At 42.5% G+C, this 22,354-nt stretch overlaps 1 protein-coding gene across 2 annotated transcripts in view; it reads right to left on the bottom strand.

The window, feature by feature from the left end:
• The window catches only part of NOP14 (NOP14 nucleolar protein), a 1,083,467-nt gene that overhangs the window by 645,117 nt on the left and 415,996 nt on the right, over window positions 1-22,354 (bottom strand). For both annotated transcript variants that reach the window (XM_044062921.1, XM_044062920.1), the window contains exon 7: window positions 17,955-18,077. In XM_044062921.1, the coding sequence (XP_043918856.1) occupies window positions 17,955-18,077 (123 nt within the window). The remainder of the gene's footprint in view (window positions 1-17,954; window positions 18,078-22,354) is intronic.

Here is a 22,354-nt window from a genome sequence, read left to right as displayed (position 1 = left end):
GAAAAAATAATGTATTGTAAATTGAGAAATTTGGGGAGGAATGGAAATAAAAAAGAAGCAAAGGTGTTTTTAATGAAGAAATGAAAGAATTTTACATCAAAATTGTATTGTGGAAATTAAAGAATGTGACTGAAAAAAATAGAAAAGAATGGTTTGTTAATATTATGAGATCCTTTTATTTAGTGGATCCATGGAAATAGTTGGAAATAGATAAGTTTACCAGTGGGGGCCTACAAGAGAAAACATGATAGTTTATGTAATAAATGTAAAGAATTGGAAACTATAGAACATGTTTTTTTTAAAATGTGAGAGAATTCAAAAACCGTAGCAAGAGGTGTGCAAACATGATTTGATTAAAACTTATTTAAATTTTGAAATGTTAAACATGGACATTATAGAGTATGGGTTTTATGGGACTACATCCCAGAATGTAGTAAAAAAAAAAAAAAATGGTCAGAATCATATTTTATGTAACATGGGTCATATGGAATGAAAGACTTAATGAGATCAAATAAAATCAAAAATGGACTTTGACAAAAATACTGGAGAGAATACGTTTTTTGGTTGTGGGTTAAAGAGTGGGGGGATACTTAAAATAAGAATATCAATGTTGAGACTGATGTTAAAATATCTACATATTGTAAATATGCAAAAAAATATGAATTGTATATATGTATATAAATAAAAAACTACTCCTTTTCAATAGGTGCTGTGGGATATTTTAACATCTATGTGAGGTATGACCAACTCCGGCAGATGGGACCTTAATTTAACATCTCATCCAAAAGAAGACACACTCAGAAGTGCAATAGTTCCCTAATGCTGCACTACAATGTCAGCAATCCACCTACCTGGAGTGGGAATAGAACCCGAAGCCTTCATCACCAACGGTGAGAGTGCTACCTGTTGCACCACTAACACTGCACAGTGTGAGCCATAGGCCCTCTTACGAGTTCGTGGGTACATTTTTTACATCATCATTTGATGCTCTGTGATATACTAATGCATCAGAATAACAGTGCTGGTTTTGTATTATATTTGAATTCCTTTTGCCCCCAAAACAGGCATTGTTGGGCTTGCCAAACTGATATGATTTTTTTCCCCTAGAGTCTGTCTCTCTCTTCAGCACAGTATCCCCTTGACATGACTCATCTTAACACAAGTGTCTTTCATTTATATACAGCAACAGTGCTGTTGTGTCAGTGACTTCATACCTGATGAAAATCATGACCATTTTTTTATTTTCTTGTTTTCATTTAATGCCCTTGATTTGTACTAATTGCAGGCTGTTTCAAATGTTTAAGCTCTCTTCTAAGCTAGCAAGTTAAGTAGACAAACTTGTAAGCCTTAAACCATGGCCAGACCTTGCAACATATTCTTTCTGAAATGTCAAACATGTCATTTCAATGTGACGGCCCTGTAATTTATCAAGGCAGAAAGATTTCATTTCAAGGGTTGCTAAGGTTGGCAGGTCATCAGTTTATGTCATTTTTGGATTGTTCCTTAATTATGCATAAAAGTAGCAAAGAATAAACAGGCCATTGTTGCAGCATTAGCATTTCATCCTTGTTCTTGACAAAAAAAAGAAGTTATGTCCTTACCATAACGTTCCATGTGGAGTGTTCATCTCGCCTTTCTTCTTACACATGGGTGTCGGAGCCGATCCTCGGCTCCGAGTCGGCTGCTTAGCAAAGCTTTGCATCCAGAAGAAGCTAGAGACCAACCTACCTCCCACAATCCCCTCTGCCTTTACCTCAGATCTAGTTTGCAAGAAACAACACCAGATCCAGTAATAACAATGTAATCACCTATAAAGAATACATACGTATACACAAGGAACGTAACTAGCTCAAGCCAGTAGAACAACAGAGAGACCACTAGTGGGAGACAAACAGACCAGACTTCTAAACCGAACGTTCTTCCAGACCTGAGGGTGGGAGGGTGGGAATGTAAGAACAAAGGCGAGATGAACACTCCACATGGAACGTTATGGTAAGGACATAACTTCTTTATGTGAGAGTGTTCAATCTCGCCGTTTGTTCTTACACATGGGTAGCGTCCCTAGCTCCGTTACCCTGAGTGACTCACGGAAGAATGTTCCTGAGCACAGTGGAACCAAAAGATGCTCTGTCCCTGGAAGTCCTGTCCACTTTATAATGAGTGATGAACGTATGTGGTTCAGACCAAGTGGCGGCTGCACAAATAGTGTCCAAAGGCAGATGAGCCGCATGAACCAAAGATGTAGAAACTGATCTAGTAGAATGTCCCTTTGGTTTGGTGGGCAAACTCTGATTAGAAGCAGAATAAACGAAGGTAATACAATCAGTTAGCCATTTGGAAAGAGTACGCTTTGTCACTGCCATGCCCTTTTTGTTGTCCGCAAAGGCTACAAAGAGTTGGACTGCTTTTCTACGGTCTTTAGTTCTATCTAGGTAGAATCTGAGTTGTCTATGAACATCCAACTTGTGCAACATATATTCCAGCTTATTGGAGTGGTTTTTGAAAAATGTGGGAAGCTCAATGGACTGATTAATGTTGTTAACTGAACAAACCTTAGGGAGGAAAGAAGGGTTGGTGTGTAATGATACCCTGTCCTGGTGAAAAATTAAATATGTCTGCTTAATGGAAAGAGCTTGAAGTTCTGATACTCGTCTGGCTGAAGTGATAGCTACTAGGAAAAGAGTTTTCCAGGACAAGAACTTTAAGGAACAGGAAGAAGCTGGTTCAAAGGGTGGTAACATTAGTTGGGATAAGAGTAGATTTAGATTCCAAGGAGCTGTAGGAAACCTAACTGCTGGTCTAAGATGAAAAGACCCTTTCAAGAAGGCTTTACAAAGCCTATGAGCCATAATGGGCACTCCGTTCTCTCCTACATGAAAGTTCGAAATAGCAGCCAACTGAACTTTTAAAGTGGCAGTAGAGGCCCTTTGATGAAACAGCATGGACAGAAACTCCAAAATCTTGTTTAGAGGGGCCACTAAGGGGTCTACATGCTGTGCAGTCGCCCAGTAGACGAAACGTTTCCACTTACCGGTGTAAATTTTTGTAGTGGAAGCCTTATGAGAGGCTACCAGAATGTCCTGAACTGCCGGAGAGAGAAGATTAGACCTGGCTAAGTAGGGAAGCGGAGCAGCCAAGCTGCTAACTTGAGGGACAGGAGCGACGGGTGGGGAGCTCCTGACGAATGAGTCAGTAGGTCTAGCATCGGGTCCAGAATCCAGGGCTCCCGCATTTGGTGAGCTTGAAGAAAGGGAAACCAAATCTGTCGGGGCCAGAATGGGGCAATGAGAATTATAGTCCTCTCCTGGTCCTTGGCTTTCTGAAGAAATCTGGGTATCAGAGGTATAGGGGGAAAGCGTACAGGAGACCCGGGGGCCAATCGTGAATCAGAGCGTCCCTGGAGGGGGTAACAGGGCAAAGTAGCTTCTGCATTTGGTGTTCATTGGAGACGCAAATAGACCGCAGCAAGGCTGGCCCCACTTGCGGAAGATTCTTTCCGCCACTATCTGGTTGAGGGACCACTCGTGAGGTAACAGGATGGCTCTGCTCAACCTGTCCGCTACGACGTTGGATAACCCCGGGATGTGCGTTGCTATCAGAAAGCGACCCGTGGATTCTGCCCATTGCCAAATTCTCATGGCTTCTCTGCACAACTGGTAAGATTTGGTTCCTCCTTGTTTGTTTATGTACCAGACTACGGACATGTTGTCCGTCTGAACTGCAATGGTCCCTAGAGGTAGAAGGGGGGAGTAGTGTTGCAACGCTAGAAACACTGCCCTCATCTCTAGAACATTGATGTGCAGGTTGTACTCTAAACTGGTCCATTCGCCTTGGACTGTCTGTCCCTGAAAGATGCCCCCCCCCACCCTATCAGGGAAGCGTCTGTGGTCACTGTGGCTGACGGTGTGGGTAACACAAACGGTCGGCCGCTGATGAAACTGAGACTCTGTAACCACCAGGACAGGTGTGCTTTGCAGGTGTTCGTAATGTGAATCTCGTGTGTCAGTGGTAACTGTTGGAACGACCACTGTGCGAACAGCAGCCATTGGAGAACTCTCATGTGTAGCCTCCCCATGGGAACTGCAATGAGGGAAGCTGACATGAGTCCCAAGACTTTCAGGACTAGTTTGGCTGGAGATTTTTTGGACAATAGGAGGAGAGAAACGTGTTCTTGTAGGGAAGCTATTCTTGCGGAGGGGAGTTTTAGTAGCAAAGAACGGGTATCTAGATCTGCCCCTATAAATGAAATATGCTGCGAGGGCTGTAACGCAGATTTTTCGAAATTTATCGAAATCCCTAGCTGAACACAAAGGCTGAGTGTGTAGTCCCTGGCCTGTATCAGTTGACGCTCGGTGGTGGCAGAAAGGAGCCAGTCGTTCAGATACGGAAACACCCGGAATCCTAGGCGTCTCAAGTGAGACGCTACCACTGCCATGCATTTGGTGAAAACCCTGGGGGCTGAGGTTAGACCAAAAGGCAGGGCCCGAAACTTAAAGTGGCTGGCTCCCAGCCGGAAGTGCAGGTGATCTCTGGACGCTCTGGCCATTTTGATGTGGTAGTAGGCGTCCCTGAGATCTATTGAGCACATCCAGTCGTCCTTCTGTAAGAACGGAAGGATCGATTGAAGCGTGACCATCCAGAACTTTTCTTTCTTCACATAAGTATTGAGATTGCTTAGGTCCAGAACTGGCCTCCAGTCCCCTGTCTTTTTTGGAACTAAAAAGAACCTTGAGTAAGTTCCGGATCCTCTTTGGTCCGCCGGGACTGGTTGGATGACTTTTTTCTAGCAGCTTTGAGATTTCTATAGCTGCAGGTTCTCGCAGATGGGGTGGTACATCTGGGAATCTTTTGGTAACGGGAGGAATAGAAAAGGAATTTTGCAACCTCTGGTAATAATGCTTTTTACCCATTTGTCTGAAGTAAGGTTTTGCCAGGCCTGAGGGTATAAAGCTAAGCGTCCCCCAACTGCCTCCAGAGCAGGACAGTCGGGCCTCCTCTCAGGAGTGCTGGAAAGGCTTCCCAGGGATGGTATCGCTGTCGCCTTGGTTCTGCGGACCCCCTCTGCCGCCAGGGCGGTGTCTTCCACTTCTGCCCCCCTCCCTGCCTCTGGAGGGGGCATCACCCTGTGTGCCTGGGAAAGAACCCTGGGGTTTACGAAACCACATCTTTCCACCTCGTTGCCCTTTGGGGTACGGTCTGGATGGGGTGGAAAAATGGACTCCGACAGCAGACAGAGTCTTTCCCTCCTGCTCACACCGGGTCAGGGTCTCCTTTACTTTGGGGCCAAAAAGAGTGGTACCATCAAAGGGGGCATTAGTAAAGGAAGACTTGAAGGCTTCCGCAAAGGAGCACAGGCGCATCCAAGATTATCTACGAAGAGCAATCGCTGAAGCTGCAGCCCTGCTCGACCCTTCGGCCGCATACGAGATGAGCCTCATGGATGAGTTCACAATAGATGTAAGGGTATTGAGCTGTGCTGTAACCTTATCCGAGACAGCAGCATCTGTACTACCCTGGAGGGTATCTCCCAACTCTTTGACTAGATCCCTCTGTAATCTTGTGAAGTGTGTCAAGTAGTTCAGCGATCGCATGGAAAAAGTCGCTGAGCTGAAAATGCGCTTCCCATATCTGTCCATGGTCCTAGAGTCTCTGTTAGGAGGATGAACAGACAAGGAAGATTCGGACATCTCCTTTTTCGTGGCAGCTGCCACCACCATAGCGTCCACTGGAACTCCCTTAGTGAGGTATTACTTATCCTGAGGGGCAGTTATATACTTGTTAGGCTTCCTGGGAACTGGCTCCACTGTGTCAGGTGCCTCCCATGCCCTTCGAGCAATTAATTCCATTAACTCGAAGGGCGGAGTGACCCAGGAGGAAGAAGGGTGAGCACCAAATGCCTTCAGCAGAACCGACTCATCGTCAGAAGTGGGTAGGGCCTGCCAATCACCTCTCTGTTTCAGGATCTCCAGGATGTCAGAAAAGGAGACATCCTCCGAAGGTGATTTTGGGGACCCCTCTGACTCATCCAAGTCAGTATCCGATGTTAAGGATTCTTGTGGAGAATCTAAGTGCCTCCTCTTGCACAATCTTTTCCTCGGAACGTCATCGGGGGGGGCATTCGATGAAGCCTCCGAGGAACAAGGGGCTCCCTCTGGGAGTGGCTGAGACACTGGTGCTCGACGCTTTTGTGTAGTCGTGGGTGCAGAAGAAGACAACGGACCTTTATGGGAGGGAGAAGTTGCTTCTGCTGAAGTGGTTGTCTGAGAAGACAATATCTTCCTCATAAGGTCGAAGGCCCCTGGACCCCGAGCCGAGGAATCCCCCGGTTCTGAAGAACGCGGAGGTATCTCTGACGCGGAAGCCAAGGGCATCGACCCCGAGGATGGAGCCGAAGTGATCCGTACCGAGGCACCGAGGGGGAGAGTCGGCACCGAAACATCTGTTCGACTCTCGGTCCTGGAACCAAGGATAGATCGTCGGCTCCGCAAGTCCGGTAATGGTTCCGACTGAGTCGAGGTCAACGGTGCCGACCGAGAAAGGGATGGTTCCAGCACCAAGGGCTCCACTATCATCAGATCAACGTCTCCAGGCTCCGAAGGCTGAGTAGGCCTCGGAGAAGGATCAGATGGAGATAAAGGAAGGCCTTTGAGTCTCGACACCAATTGAGAGGAGACTGCAATGAGTTTGGACAGGGCCGTGTTCTCCATTAACTTCTGCACCACATGATCTACGTCGGTGTCGGAGAGGGGCCTGGAAGATAGAGTCGAAGGAATCGAGGACGGTGCCGACCTCAACAGAGCAGGAGGTGGAAACTCCGTCACCGGTTCCAAGACTCGAGGCTCGGTGACAGACAGAAGCTCGACACTCGGCCCCGATGTCTGTGGAACCGGTGAACGAACCTTAAATGAAGAACTCGGAGATGATGACATGGGCTCCGATGTCTTCGACTCCTTCGAGGATTTAGAAGCCTGGTCTGACTTGTCAAGAGCTTCCTGGAAGGCAGGCTTCAAAAGACCTTTGTCCATAAGCTTCCTGCGCCTATCTGTCATGACCCTTCCACTAAAGGAATGACAAATAGAACAGTCTTCCTGTAGATGGAGAGGGCCAAGACAGTAGACACAGGAGCTATGGTTGTCGGTGACAGACATCTTCTGCCTACACTGACACCTCTTAAATCCTGACTTAGCTTTCTCAGACATTCTGTAAGAAAAGTACTGTACACCATCACAAAACACAGACTCCTTCGAGGATTTGTCAAAATAGGTTAGTAAGTCACAGCAATAATATTGCAAGTATCAAATTCTAAGTTTAGTAGTAGGTGGGGTAGGCACTAAGGTAAAACTAAACTATATATATATATATATATATATATATATATATATAAACTATATATAATAGAAAAAGGATGACCAGACCACACACACACCCACACTAAATATGTGTGTCAAGAATCCTAAAAATTTTCAAGAAAATTTGTTAAGAAAAAAAGTTAGCTTATCTTCCCAGTTGGTCAAAGCTCTTCAGAAACGATGCGATCGGTTGCAGCGGCAAACTAGATCTGAGGTAAAGGCAGAGGGGACTGTACTGTGGGAGGTAGGTTGGTCTCAAGCTTCTTCTGGATGCAAAGCTTTGATAAGCGGCCGACTCAGAGCCCATGTGTAAGAACAAACGGCGAGATTGAACACACTCACATTTTATACTAAAACTAACTTTTGGAAAAAGATTTTCCATTTAGCTGTAAAGGTGTACACTTTGCTGACCTCAGCAAGAAAATCTCAAGATGTAAAACTTTAAGTGATAACACTAAGAACTACGTCACGCAGGTGGAGGCAGATGTCAAAGGCAAAAAATAGCAGAACCTTCATGATCTGCAGCAGGAGAAATGAAAGAAAAGAAATTAAAGGCACTGGAGGGTTTCTTAGATATGTAGATTCATGGGTTGATAGTCTAGTACTAGGCAATCACATAACTAGGTTAGTGTAATACAAAAAAGGAAGTAACATCTACCAAACATACAATACGAATAAGCAAATATAGATATAAAACAAAAACTAAATCCCATTATTTATGTAATATAAACTAAAAAATACCACGAGCCTCCCAAGGAATCAACAGTCAAACGAGGAGAGAATCAAGTTGAAACAAAAAACTGTTGAAATCACCATGAAATGAACAGGAATCCATGCTGAAATATCCAATCTTTTATTAGGCAATAAAAATAGAAGATGAGCGCTTTCACGTGCCACCTGCACGCTTCTTCAGATTATTTATGTAATAATTAATTACTTAACAACCCCAGCTGTAGAGCATTCAGCAAGAAAATGCACATAACTTCCACCTGTAATAAATGCAGAGTTTTATTTAAAGATAAATCGTTCCTAGAATATGTAACTAATAAGAAAAAAAAATGTTACCAAAGGAGAATTACAATCTTAGAAGTCTTGTGGTACTGGACTGGTTGTAGAAAACTTTAATGATTCTAACATGTTTCAAAATGCTCTAAGTATGCTAGTAGTCTATCCTGCATAATATTTAGGACACTGATACCCACAAATGTATGCAGACTACCTGTCTTAACAGTAAAAAGGGTAAATTTAACTACTATCCCAGACAGTAGAGATTATGTTTATTATACTACTAGAAATGTAACACCTTAGAAGGACTTCCTCGTATTATATAGGGGCACAGGCAAATTACATTAGGCAATGTAATTTTGTTTACTCTTTTTTTTTTTTTTTAAGAAGATGGATGACTTATCAGAACTCAGTCTCCTCAAAGGACCATGTGGTCCATTCAGAAATGTTTCCCAGGGAGTTGGATAACTGTTGTAGAACAGAGTAAAGTGTTTCAAGGATGTGCAGATATAAATAGTGAGCATGTGCTACACTCAGTGCCATTATGAGAACGCAGCCAGAGAGTGAACCTGGAACCTGTATGAATATGCTAGCTTGTTTATTAGTTTACCTAAGTTAAAGTATTAAGCCTCAATCCGGATGTGTTTGTACATAATAAAGCTGCTTGAACATAACCAATGATGTCTCGTCTATTGTGTCCTGACTAGACGAGCAACATGGAGTCAGAAGGATGCCAGAGACTGATATTCAGAACCACGAGGTGCAGAGACAACAGTGAAGGTAAACTAAGAGAAACGAGCACGAAAGGGAGCCAGAAAAGCATCAAAGGTAATGAAAAATTGCTCGAACAATTTATTTTATAAAAAAATGAAATGGAGCATTACAAGGGGACAAACCACATTATTAAACAAGTAAAAAGGCACAAAAGTTTAACTGATTAAGCCAAACGTTTAAGATAAAGTTATTTGATAAAACAATTGAGAAAAGCTCATAAAGGGTTAGAAATTACCTCCGAGTTGCAAAATGAGTATGTTTAAAGCAAAATTTGCATGTTTAGAGTGAAACAGGCACAAGAAAAAGTACAGTTGTGTACACTTACCATAAATGTAGATGTTCGAGTGTATTCACTGTTGCAGTCATTACATTTGGGTAATCTGCTGGCAGGTTGCCCTCAAGTCAGCCTGATTAACAAAGTCTTGGGTCCAGCATCGGTTGCTGTCCCTTCTTCCATAACGTCAGGTCGTCAGGGGTATAAAACATGCAGCCAACGCCATTACATCAGTTTTTCTTGCCCCAGATGTCAGGTGTCCCCCAAATGGGGAGCAAATAAAATTATAAACACAAAAATGTATCTCCAACCAAAAGCAAATACACCAAAAAGGCTTTTAAGCATAGCAAAAGAAAGTAGAGGTATAGTAAGAGATAAACAGGGGGCTGGAGGGAGGGTACCCAGGACTGCAACAGTGAATACACTCGAACATCTACATTTATGGTACACAAATGTACTATGTTCTTCATGTTTCACTGTTGCAGTCATTACATTTGGATAGATTCCCAAAGCTATGGTTGGGAGGGTAGATTCCCAAAGCTATGGTTGGGAGGATGGATTTATACAGCATTAGGACCAGCTATAAGGCCCTGCAAGACGGCAGTGGCAAAGCCAGCTCTGGATTTAGAGAAAATTGGTAAATGATAATTTTTGGTGAAAGTATGTACTGAACTCCAGGTAGCAGCTTCTAGAATATCCCTGGTAGGAACACCTCTGAGAAAGGCTGCAGAAGTAGATGCAACCCTGGTGGAATGAGATCTGATCCCCTAGGGGATAGGTTTTCCATGTTGCTTATAGCAGAAATGAATGCAATGGCTTATCCATTTAGAAATTGTTTGTTTTGAAATAGCCTTTCCCTCTGCCCCAGCAGCAAATGCCACTAAAATTGTTCAGATTTTCTTCGAAATTTAGTTCTGTCCAAGTAGAATCTACGTGGTCTGTGCACATCCAAGGAATGCAGAATCCGTTCCCCTTTGTTCTGTGGATTGGGATAGAAGGTTGACAAATGAATGGTCTGGTTAAGAGCCACACTGGAAACCACCTTGGGCATGAAGGATGGATTGGTCCTCAAAGGTACTCTGTCTGCATGAAAGATGATGAAAGGCGCCACTGCCATAAGGGCCTGTAATTCAGATATCCTTCTAGCTGAAGTGATTGCTAATAGGAAGGCTGTTTTCCAAGAAAGAAATTTTAAGTCTGCAGTAGCAGCTGGTTCGAAAGGAGGTAAAGTGAGATTTTCCAAAACAAAATTAAGGTCCCAGGCAGGGGTAGGAGCTCTCCTGGGTGGTCTCAAGTTCTTTGCCCCTCTGAGATACTGCTTGAGCAGGGGATGAGAAAAGAGTGGTGGTTCTGTGTTATAGTGAGCTGAAATAGCTGAAGCATGGATTTCAATAGAGGAAAAAGACAGGCCCTTGTGAAGCATCTCAGTTAAGTATTGCAAAATCTGAGGTAAATTGGGCGCTGCTGTGCTTATCCCTAAAGACTGGTTCCAGGCATAGAATATTTTGCATTTATCAGCATAAGATTTTCTAGTACTAGGTCTTCTTGCCTCCAAAATGACATCCATCACAGGTTTGCTGAGGGATGCCAAGGGTGAATTTAAGTGATTAGCCAAGCTGCAAGGTTCAATGCTGGGAGCTGAGGGTGCAGAATTTGGTTCTCCTGCTGAGACAGCAAGGAAGGTGTCTGAGGCAGGTGCCATGGCGATATTTGTGACACACTGCGCAGGAGTGGGTACCAGTGTTGGCGTGGCAAGTCTGGAGCAATCAAAATAATTTTTGGTTTGTCCTGTTTGACTTTTAGTAGAACTCTGGAGAGCAGAGGCAGAGGAGAAATGGCGTAGACGGATAGGTTTTTCCAGTTGAAAAACAGAGCATCCACTTTCCAGGCTTTTTTGTGAGGAGTCCTTGTGCAAAATTTGTCCTATGTCTGGGCTCCCCAATTTGCTTGTCAACATTTTAAAAATCCGTGGTTCCAGTTTCCACTTGTGTGGGTCCATGAGATTTCTGCTTAGCCCGTCTGCCAGTGTATTCAGTTTTCCTGGCAGGAATTGAGCTTGTAGTTGCACTTGGTAGCCCAAGGCCGTGTTCCACAATGCCATGGCTAGTCTGCAGAGGGGGTAAGGAATGTGTACCCCCCTGCTTATGTACCACATAACCGTGGTGTTGTCCATTTTTACCATTAGTTGTCCTGGATGAATGTAGTCCTTGAAGGCTGTCAGAGCATTCTGTACAGCTAACATTTCTTTTTGATTGATATGTAGGTGCATTTGATTTGGGTTCCATTTGCCCTGAATGCACTTCCCTGCCAGGTGAGCCCCCCATGCATAGTCCGATGCGTCTGCAGTTAGGGTTTGGGCAGCAGGGGGTAGTGTGAATGACAGTCCCTTGTTTTGGTGGCAGGCCTCTGCCCACCATAGGAACTCCAGGCATAGGTAAGGTATGATAGGAATCATTGTTTCCAGGCTGTGACAATGTTGACTCCAAAGACTTTTCAAGTACCACTGAAGTTTCCTCATATGCAGTCTTGCGTATGGAATTAGAAGAATGCAGGAGGCCATGAACCCCAAGGCTTGCAGTATTTGTCTTGCAGATAGCAGGGATTTTATGGCCACTTGTTTGAAGTAAGTTACAAAATGAATTTGCTTTTCTGGCGTGAGGGGAAGCCATCTGGCCAGTTGTATTCAAGTTTGCATCCAGGAATGTAATCTGTAGAGAGGGTACCAGTTATGATTTCTTTTCGTTTATGGTGTACCCTAGACAAGTTAGTACCCTTTTTACAAACACCAGATGATTTAGAAGTATGGCCAGAGAGAATGGAATCCTCTGCATCAGAATCCTCATAAGTAGGTATGGACAAATCCAAGTCATCGGAAGAATTAGAAGAAACAGAGTCCTGATCAGAAGATTCATAGTCAAGCTCAGCCCTAGGCCTCTTAGAAGGGGGGCGGGGTTTGACTAACCCTTATTAGAGTAATAAGACCTTCAGCCATTTTGATCATTTGTTTTTTAAGCATAGGGGCCTGAACATGTGGCCTGGGAGTCATTTTTTTAAACATAAATCGAGATTTAGGCCTTAGTATGGAAGGTGGAGTTGTTTTAATATGCAAGTCTGTAGGCCTGAAAACACCCTCAGAAGCCGGTACCTGCACAGCGGCTCCAGACCCATCCAAGGTAGAGACATCCGCTGGCTCCGTAGGTGAAGCATCTCACAGCATACCAGACTCTGAATGTGTCTCAGTAGAGACATGCGAGTCAGAAGTAGTGGGTATCAGGGGCTGCGAAAGCACCTCACTGAGTACCAGTGAACTGGCGACTGGCTTAGGAGAAGCGTCGGCAGTTTTGGACCTAGACGGCCTGTCTCTTGTCTTTTTCTTTGTGTTTTTTTGGAATTCCAGTAGTCGGATGGCTAACCGACATCATTTCTGGATAATTAAACCAAGAACTGAAATATTTAGAGGCAAAAATGTACTGACGACGGACAGTGCGCTGATTAAAGCACAAAACCGACAGCAAGGTAAGTTGTGGTCAAGGCTTAGGCAAGGAATACAGTACAAATGAAAATCTTTATGAGGTATTTGCTTTCCACAAGTAATACAATTATTAACTTTTACTGACATCGGTAGGGAGCAAGAAAAAGTTTCCCCAACGGGGTACTTAGCTTTAAGTTGAAGACTTCGGTTCTGAAACTCGAAAACGAAAATTTCAGTAGTCGGCCGACCGGCATTTAAGAACTGCTTCTGCTTCGGGCACCACACAGCAAGAAAGACTGATGTAATGGCATCGGCTGCATGTTTTATATCCCTAACAACCTGACATCATGGAAGAAGGGACAGCAACTGACGCAGGACCCAAGACTTTGTTAATCAGGCCAATTGAGGGCAACCTGCCAGCAGATTATCCAAATGTAATGACTGCAACAGTGAAACACAAAGAACATGTACAATGGGCATGAAAAGAGATTAAACAAGCAAAACAAATCTAATAAGGGCAAAAAAAAAAAAAAAAGGGCACAGTAAGCGTAAAGCAAGCCGATTGCATGTTTTGGGCAAAATGGTACGTTTTGGCACAACTTTGTATTGTATTCAGGGCATATTTAAAGTACTTACAGTGTGTGCTTATTACTGGGCATTTATTCTGAAGAGTCTGTTAGTGTGCAAAGTGCAACTATTTCGTGAAGTACAGTCAAAGTACAGCCATTTTGAAAAGTTTATTGTGCTGGATGTGTCTATTCGCAAAGTACCGCCATTAGAGTGTGTGTCTTGTACTATAAAGTTACTAAGTGAAGTTCTGCCATTTTGGGGAAGTTTCAGTGTGCTGCATACTGCTTATTCGCAAAATGCAATTGCTTCTAAATGTTTCTTATTCTCAGCTTCTCCTGCTCAGTTCATTTGCACAGAGCAGTTATTTGAAATGTTTCTTACACTGATAGGGGGCGATTTCTTACAGTATGGTGATTTCAAGAGTATTACAGCGCCCAAGAGACTTATTTCACAAAGTTCAGTTATTCAGAGGCTTGTTGTGCTACTGGGCATAGTTACAAGTACTGGCATAGACTTCTGGCATATGTATTTATGTGTATGTTCATGCATATTTGCAAAACCCCTCACTGGCATGTGTCAATATGGCAGACAGATTTTGAAATCCCTCACCATTTGTATTTGATCAGAATATTGCAGAAAACTGGATAATATTTGAGGAAGAGTACAATATTGTTATACAAGCAGCTTATTCAGCCAAAGATGCACGCACTAGAGCATTCATTTTGCCAAACCTAGCTGGGTCAGAGGCCATAGAAAGAGAGCATTCATTTGTGTATGCACCAGCAGTATATGAAGAAGGTGAAAACCATCATATTGTTGTACAGGCTGAATCAAGGGAAGACCATGAGTGCTTGAAGCACAAATTCAGAGAGATGTGTAACCCCCAGACAAATATTACATTAGAGAGGCACTTATTTTACACAAGAGATCAGAAACCAGGGGAAACCTTTGCATCTTATATAACTGACCTGAGAAACAAAGCTAAAATGTGTCGGTTTGCTGACTTAAAAGATGAGTTGATAAAGGACAGACTTGTGTGTGGTATTAATAGTGCTGCAGTGAGAAATATTTTGCTTTGTGACAGTGATTTAACATTGAGCAAAGCTATAGAGATTTGTCAAGTCCATGAAGTTGCAGAAAGGCACACAAGTATGCTTGCAAGTGATAAGAGTATGGATTCAACAAGCTCTAGAGTAAATGTGGACAGTATGCAACACGTGGCAAACAGAAGCAGGCCTAAACACATGGCAGCCACAGCCCTTGCTGGTTCACCAGAAAAAACATGTAGTTTTCCAGCAGGTTCTAAGAAACGTGCATGCTCAGTGCTGTACAAGTGTGAGTCAGCAAAACCCAAGTCCAACCTTATTGTTAACTGTTGTAACTGTGGAGCCAATCATGAGTCTAAGGGAGAAATGCTTAGCATTTAATCAGCAATGCCACAAGTGTAGGAAATTAAAACAACGAGCGAAAAGGTCAAACAGAAAAAACAATCAGTAAAAACTAAATGAAAACTCCAGCCAAGCTAGAACATCCACTGAGTGACCTCTCAAACCTCTTGTATCAGAGGCACACAGGATATATGCAAATGACCCTTATGAACATCAGGTGTTTCAGCTATATGGTGATTCTTAATGCCCATGATTTATTTCTTTTTAAGTCGTTTCAATGGACAATTTCAGGCCAATAAAGCCAAACCCCATAGTTGTGGATATGCATATTTCAGCCTTGTTATGACCTCATCAGCACACCACAAGTAGTGTGTTTGACTAAGCATAAGAAACGCAGGGCTGTTATACCCAGCTGATGCCCACATTACCATTAGAGTGACTGCAAAATATTCCAACTAACACTAAAACAAAAGTGAGAAGGTCATACAGAAAAAACAATCAGTACAAACTAAATGAAAACTCCAGCCAAGCTAGAACTTCCACTCTTTGTTTTAGCTTGTGCTGTGCTGATGAGGTCCCAGTTGCTAAGTTTGATTATAATTTCTGTGTGTCACAATTTGGTCATATTTCCAGACCTAGTGTGAAATACACAGCGACCTGGACTTTATATATGTGTATTTAGTTCTGTATAATTGCATGACCAAAAATGATTTATTTGATTGCATGTCAATTACTGTTTTCAACATTGCATGACTTATTACTCAAAGAGGGAAGAAATAGAACAGCTTGTGTGTGTGCTGTGTCTTTAAGAAGTTTCAAGGACTGAACTTGCATATATAAACAGCGAGCACATGCTATACTCAGTGCCATTTTGAGAGTGCAGCCAGAGTGAAAATGTATGAATGTAATAGCTAGTTTGTTTATAAGTTTACCCAAGTTAAAGTATATTAAGCCTCAATCCTGATGCATTTCTACATAATAAAGCTGCTTGAACAGAACCCATGAAGTTTCGTCTATCGCGTCCTGACTAGACAAACAACAACTGTGACTCATTAAAATACGAAGGATGCTCTGTTAGTCCTTTCTGGGATCATACTGGTTAACATGACATCAATATTCAAAAGGCAAACACTTTTCACTACTTTAATAGATTTCAAAAGGTTCTGTGTATGCCTCGTCCTAAACATTATGTGGGACAGATCACTAGATCAGTTAGAAAGAGGATTTCTGGGCATTAGAAGTTCAAAAGCACAACACCCTCAAGAATGTCATCTTTCTGAACCCTCAGGGCTGCATTTTTTTAATTAGTATATGCATATCCTAGGACAGATTTAATTTTTGATAAAGCTTTGTATGTATTACAGGTGAAAATGTATACTTTTATGTTCAATACTTTATAACTAGGGGATGAGTAATGAAATAGCATATAAATATTTGATTTAACTTGCTACATTTATTCTTATTGGTGGTTCTTCCATGTTTGACGCACTAGTGTTTTTTTTTTTTGTTTATTGTTTTTTTTTTAAGAAGTTCTAAATAAATGTTTCAGAAGTATTAATTATTAAAGGATTTGGTGCTTTTCATTTGGAGTCTTAAAGGTGAAGGAATTGTGTTTAAAAAAAACACAAGGCAGGCAATCAGTAGAGCATTACAAACCCAGCCAATAACTCATATTCAAAAATTCCCATCAGCCTCAAGGATGACAATACAGGAGAGTTAATTTAATTGCACTCATCCAAATATGTAGGTTTACTTTGAAGGTGAAAAAGGAGCTACTCTCTTCTACTGACATGGAGTGCACATTTGTACAGAGATGGCATATACATTGGGATACAGATCTGTCATGCCAAGTGTCTTATGTATCTGCTCATGAACATTTAATTCCTTTAAGTGGATATATTTAAAGAAACATTTCTTCTATGAAGGAAAAGATCAAAGAGAGTCGGATCCTTCACGGCTCAAAAGGCTACATATAGATCCTCATGGAGGGGTCTAAAAGAAACTCAGTAGTACAGACAGAGGCTGACAGTCTGTCCTGAAAGCTAAGATTGTTTTTGAAGCCAATGATCTGTTAATTAGCAAACTTTGAGATCTTTCAAGGGGTATGTTTACACACCCATGTGTCAAAAGAGGCATTATATTCAATAAATGGTCTGATGAGATACGAGTAAAGAGGAAGTAAGACTTCTTTGGATCTACAGGAGATGCTTTTGGAAATTAGATGAGCCAGAGAGAGAAATTGCTTAGCTTTCTATCATTTAACAAGGAAGAACAATTAAAGTCCAACATCCTTGACCTAAATTACACACTTTTTGTAGATTAGCCTTCCAGCATTGCATTACACCAAAATTAAATTTTCTACAGCCTTTTTCCTTTTATGTTTAGTAAACTTGTTGAATTAACAGCATAAGTGCAAGTGGTAGTTCTGTCCATGCAGTGCTGGTGGACAGAACAGAGAAGGCAGAAGGAACGTGGATGAAAGAGAGGTAATTTGCTTGCTAGAGGAGTGAGCGACTGAGTTTCTGCAATACTGATGGAGCTATTATGCAGGTGTGAAAATTGTGGAGGGGAAAAACAGCAACTTACTAAGTCAAAAAAAACAAACAGCATTTTGCTAGGAAAAGTTCAAATGAGTGATTAGTGAAAAGAAAAAAAGGGGGGGAACCACTCATTTATACTGCATCACAAAAAAACACCTGCACTGTGAGCAATCCAAGCTGTAATGAATGCTTGCTGTGCGGTCCCTAATGCCAAATTATACTATCCTCAGCGGACTAGACTGTAACCACATCCAATGGGCAATCCAAGCTATAATGAATGCTTGCTGTGCAGTACCTAATGCCAAATTATACTATCCTTAGCGTACTAGACTGTAACCGCATCCAATGGCTTGTGTATCTTCAATCACAAATGCCATTATAAAGCAAAATAACATTTTTTCTGTGGCACCTACTCAGAGCAGCAAAATCTACCTATTGAGCAACTGTTTACACATGACAATTTCTCTCCCTAAATGCTCATTAACTATAAATGTGCTTTTTTGCATTTTATCTGTAATATTATATGTAACACATACAGAAGGAGGGAAGTAAATAGGAACCTCAAGTGTGGAAGTTACAGACCTCTAGCTTCTGGAGACGCTCTCGCTCTTCCTTTGCAAGTTCCTGCTCAGTCTTCAAACGATCAGAGGGTTTTGCCTTCATTTCAAACCCAAGTTCTCGAACAATGATGTCATAGTCTTCTTGCTGTAAAGTGCAATATGCCAAGTTTAAAATATTAATATAATTCACATTCTCACAAAGACAATGCAACTATTTTGGATCAGTATTTAAAAAAAGTTACTATTTTAAAACAGCATGCACTAAAATGTCAGAGAAAATCTCCACTTCAGTTAATTACAGTATTTTGCAATGGCCTGCTTGCCATACTGAGGCCATACCACTTGACTGTCCAGACGTTTGCAGAACGTTCATATTTTTACCGCATATTTTGGTCTCTTCCTCAAAATCTGTGGTTTTCTGGTAACTCAGTCAGGATATAATTCACTAAATAATAACATACTTAAAAGTTAAGTACTCATCATAACTAGTCATTTGTGTTGTACATTTTCATTCTTCCTCGACCCATGGGTTTGAATCGGATCTGACTCAGCCTTATACTCCAGATTTTGGATCCAGCTCTCAAGCTCTTCCCTCTACCCATAATGCACTATTCCATCCCCATTACCTCAGACTGAGATTGCTGCCATAGAACCCTATAGCCAAGCAGAGACGGGTATAATTGTTGGCGCACATCAAGGAGATGAAGCATGTACTCTCCTTTATTTGAAAAATTTGAAAAGAAGACTGGTAACTGAATGGACCGATTAATGTTATTTTCAGAAACCACTTTGTGTAAAAAAGAAAGGTTTGTCCGTAAGGCATCCTTATTTTTTGAAAAATTATGTAAGGGGTTTTAGACTAAAGAGTATAGAGTTCAGACATTCTCTTTGCAGAAGTAATGGCTACCAAGATGACTGTTTTCCATGAAAAGAATTTTAAATTAGTTTTAGCTGAAGGTTCAAAAAGTTTTTGAGTTGGACCTTGTGGCACAACTGTCAGATCCCATGGAGGTGAAGAATCCTTTATTGGTGGTCTTAAAAGAAAAATACCCTTCAGAAAAGCTTTGCGTAATTTGGACGATGCAAATGAATAATTTCTGTCTCCTGTGTGAAAATTAGAAATTGTTGCCAATTGAAGTTTAATCGGAGAGAAACTTGCTCCTTCTTTAAAAAGGATTGTTAAAAATTGAAGTACCATAGAAACTGGAACAGAGAAAGGGTCCTGCTCATTATTCAAAGTCCAAAGGGAGAATCTTTTCCACTTGCTCTTGTATACTTTTTTAGTAGATTCTTTCTGTGAAGCCAAAATAATGGCATGTACAAGAGAAGAGAGGTTTGGCTGTCTAACCATTACTGGAAGTGGACAAACCATGTGGTTAGTTTGAGGGCTTGGATATTAGGATGTTGGATCCATGATGGGTGAGCGAGGAGAGGAGATCTGGAGTTGGCTCCAGTATCTCTGGAGGATGACAAAGGTGAGACTGTAGGAAGGAGGACCATTACTTGCAGAGGACAGAAAGGGGTGATAAGGATTACTGAGCTCTTCAGCCAACTTGCTTTTTGCAGAAATTTTGGAATCAAAGGGAGAGGATGGATAAGCATAAAGAAGACCAGAGGGGCCAAACATGGACTACAGCACCTCTCTGACTCCCCATGAGGGGGGATACAAGCAAAGTACCTGGTACACTTGTTGTAGGGAGTCTCAAAGAGGTCACAGCAAGGTTGGCCCAAACAACTGAAGATCATTTCCGCCACAGATTAAGAGACCACTTGTGAGGAATCATGACTGACCTGCTTAGTTTGTCCAGTAATACGTTGGTTTTCCCCGGTATGTGTCACAATTAGAAAGCGGTCTGATGAGATTGGCCATTCCCTCATGGTCACTGCAGAGGGGATAAGATATAGTTCCTCCTTGTTTGCCGATATACCAGACTACAGGCAAGTTGTCAGTCTGAAATGCAATAGTCGCTAGAAGGAGAGCATCTTGAAATGCCTGCAACGTCTGACTTCTAGTACATTGATATGGAGATTGGTCTCTTGGGGGGGACCACATCCCTTGAACTGTTCTTCTCAAGAAATGACCCCCACCCCAGCTGAGAAGCATCTGTGGTCACTTTGGCCACTGGAGGTAGTAGAACAAAGGGTTGGCCTAGATGAATATCGTTCAATTGGATCCACCAGTGGATGTGCTGTCTGCAAATTGGAGTGAGCTTAACTGGAAAGGTTGAAGAATGGACCACTAAACAGCTACAGCCCATTTAAGAACATTCATAAAGAAACATGCCAAGGGAAGTAACACAATGGCTGCTGCCATGGAACCCAGTGCTTGAAGCACTGATCTTGCTGAAGGAGATGGATGGGAAAAGAAGATGATGAACCTGACTTCTGATAGTGATGATACCTGTGTTGTCGTATCCAGAAGTGTACCAATGAACTCCAGCCTCTAGACATGTTAAATTTGATTTGGCACAGTTTATTGTTATATCCAATGACTTGCTAATAAGGAGCAAATAGTCCCTGGCATATAGAAGGAGATGCTTGGAGAGGGTGGTGCAAAGCCAGTCGTCTAGGTATGGAAACACTTGGAATCCTTTTAGTCTCAAGTGAACTGCCACCACTGCCATACAGCAGGTAAACACCATGGGGCTGAGGTGGGTCCAAAGGGCAGGGCCCTGAATTGGTAATGACTGGCTCCCAGCCGAAAGTGTAAGTGTCTTCGGGAGCATCTGTCTATTCTGATTTGATAGTACACGTCCTGAAGATCTAGTGAGCACATCCAATCATCCTTGTGAAGAAAGGGCAGGATGTACTGCACCATGACTATTCAGAACTTTGACTTCTTCACATACTAATTCTGAAGAGAATAGAATTCAGATTCTAAGCCAGTCACAAGTGGAGTCCCACAGGGCTCTGTCTTGGGACCCCTCTTGTTCGGCATTTATTTCTCAGATGTGCAGGCAAACATAGGGGGGTTGTGGCTGACAAAGTTCGCAGATGACTGCAAACTAGACGCCATAGTCGATACACCAGCTGACAAATGCATCCTTCAGAAGGGCCTTACAGAAACAGATGACTGGTGCCAGAGTAATGGCCTTAAACTAAATGCCAAAAAATGTATAGTCATCCCCTTTGGGAAAAACAAAGTGCCCACAAATTACCACATAGGTGGTAATCCATTAAGTACGGAAAAAGTAATCAGAGACCTGGGGACCCAAGTTGACAGTGACCTCTCATTTGACACCCACATCGCCAAAGTGGTTAGAAAGACCTTCTACCTTGCCCACCTTATCATGAAGGGATTCACATCCAGATCAAAGGATGTCATTGTACCCCTATATTCCTCCCTTATCAGGCCTATGATTGAGTACAATGCCCCATTTGGTATGTACCTCACCCGGCACCTGCAGCAGCTGGAGAGACCCCAAAAGTACCTCACCAAGAGGATCAAGGGTCTCCAACATATGTCATATGCTGCCAGACTAAAGAAGCTCCAGCTCTATTCAGTAGCATACCGCCTGCTCAGAGGTGATCTGTGCCTGACGTACAAGGCCATGTCCAATCCAGAATTAATGGACATGCTCCACCTCAAAAAATTTAAATCCATCAGAGCCACGAGAGCTAAAAATCTAAACCTCAGCACAAATATGAATAGGACATGCTGGAGGGACAGATTCATAACCCAGAGGCTTCCCGCACTCTGGAACAGGATCCCAAGTCCATGTTAGGCAAAGCCCCTCACTGACTCTCCAAGAGAAATCTTGACGAGTGGATGGGTGATCGTAGGTTTACCCCCAGGGGTCATCTCTGTGTCATTACTAGACAGAGGCACAGTAAACTAAATTTATTTTGTACACTTTTGTATCATTACATGGGGTGGCGAAAGCCACGTACACTATGGCTAGGCTTATAAATGCCCTAGGGCAGATAGCCTAGTACTATACTATGAAACTATACTGATTCAGACTGCTTAGATCCAAAATCGGTCTGAGGTCCCCTGTTTTCTTGGGCATTAAAACAGAAGTGTGAATAAGTTCCGAATCCTGTTTTGTCTGGTGGGACCTTTTTGATGACTCTTTCTAGCAGCTTTTGGATTTCTTGTGCTACTTTCCTTTAATGAGGTAGAACACAGGGAAGCTTCTTTCTTTTGGAGATGGGGAACAGGAAAAATGGTATGCAATAACCTCTGGGTATTATTCTTAACACCCATGAATCTTGTGTTATATTTACCAGGTGTCTCGGTGCAAGGACAATCGTCCCCTGCCTGCCTCCAGATTTGGCCAGTTGGGCAGCACTTCAGTAGTGCTGGAAGGGTTTATCTGTAAAAAAAATCCTGGAACCCCTGATTTTAACAGGCCTCCTCTGCCTCTATGGTGATGTCTTCCATTAGAATTTCCTCCTCTGCCTCTGGAGGAATCACCACCA

The sequence above is a fragment of the Protopterus annectens genome, chromosome 2.part1 (genome assembly GCF_019279795.1).
Source record: "Protopterus annectens isolate FY-2018-M chromosome 2.part1, PAN1.0, whole genome shotgun sequence".
Lineage (NCBI taxonomy): Eukaryota > Metazoa > Chordata > Ceratodontiformes > Protopteridae > Protopterus > Protopterus annectens.
This window is presented reverse-complemented; position numbering and strand designations above follow the sequence as displayed.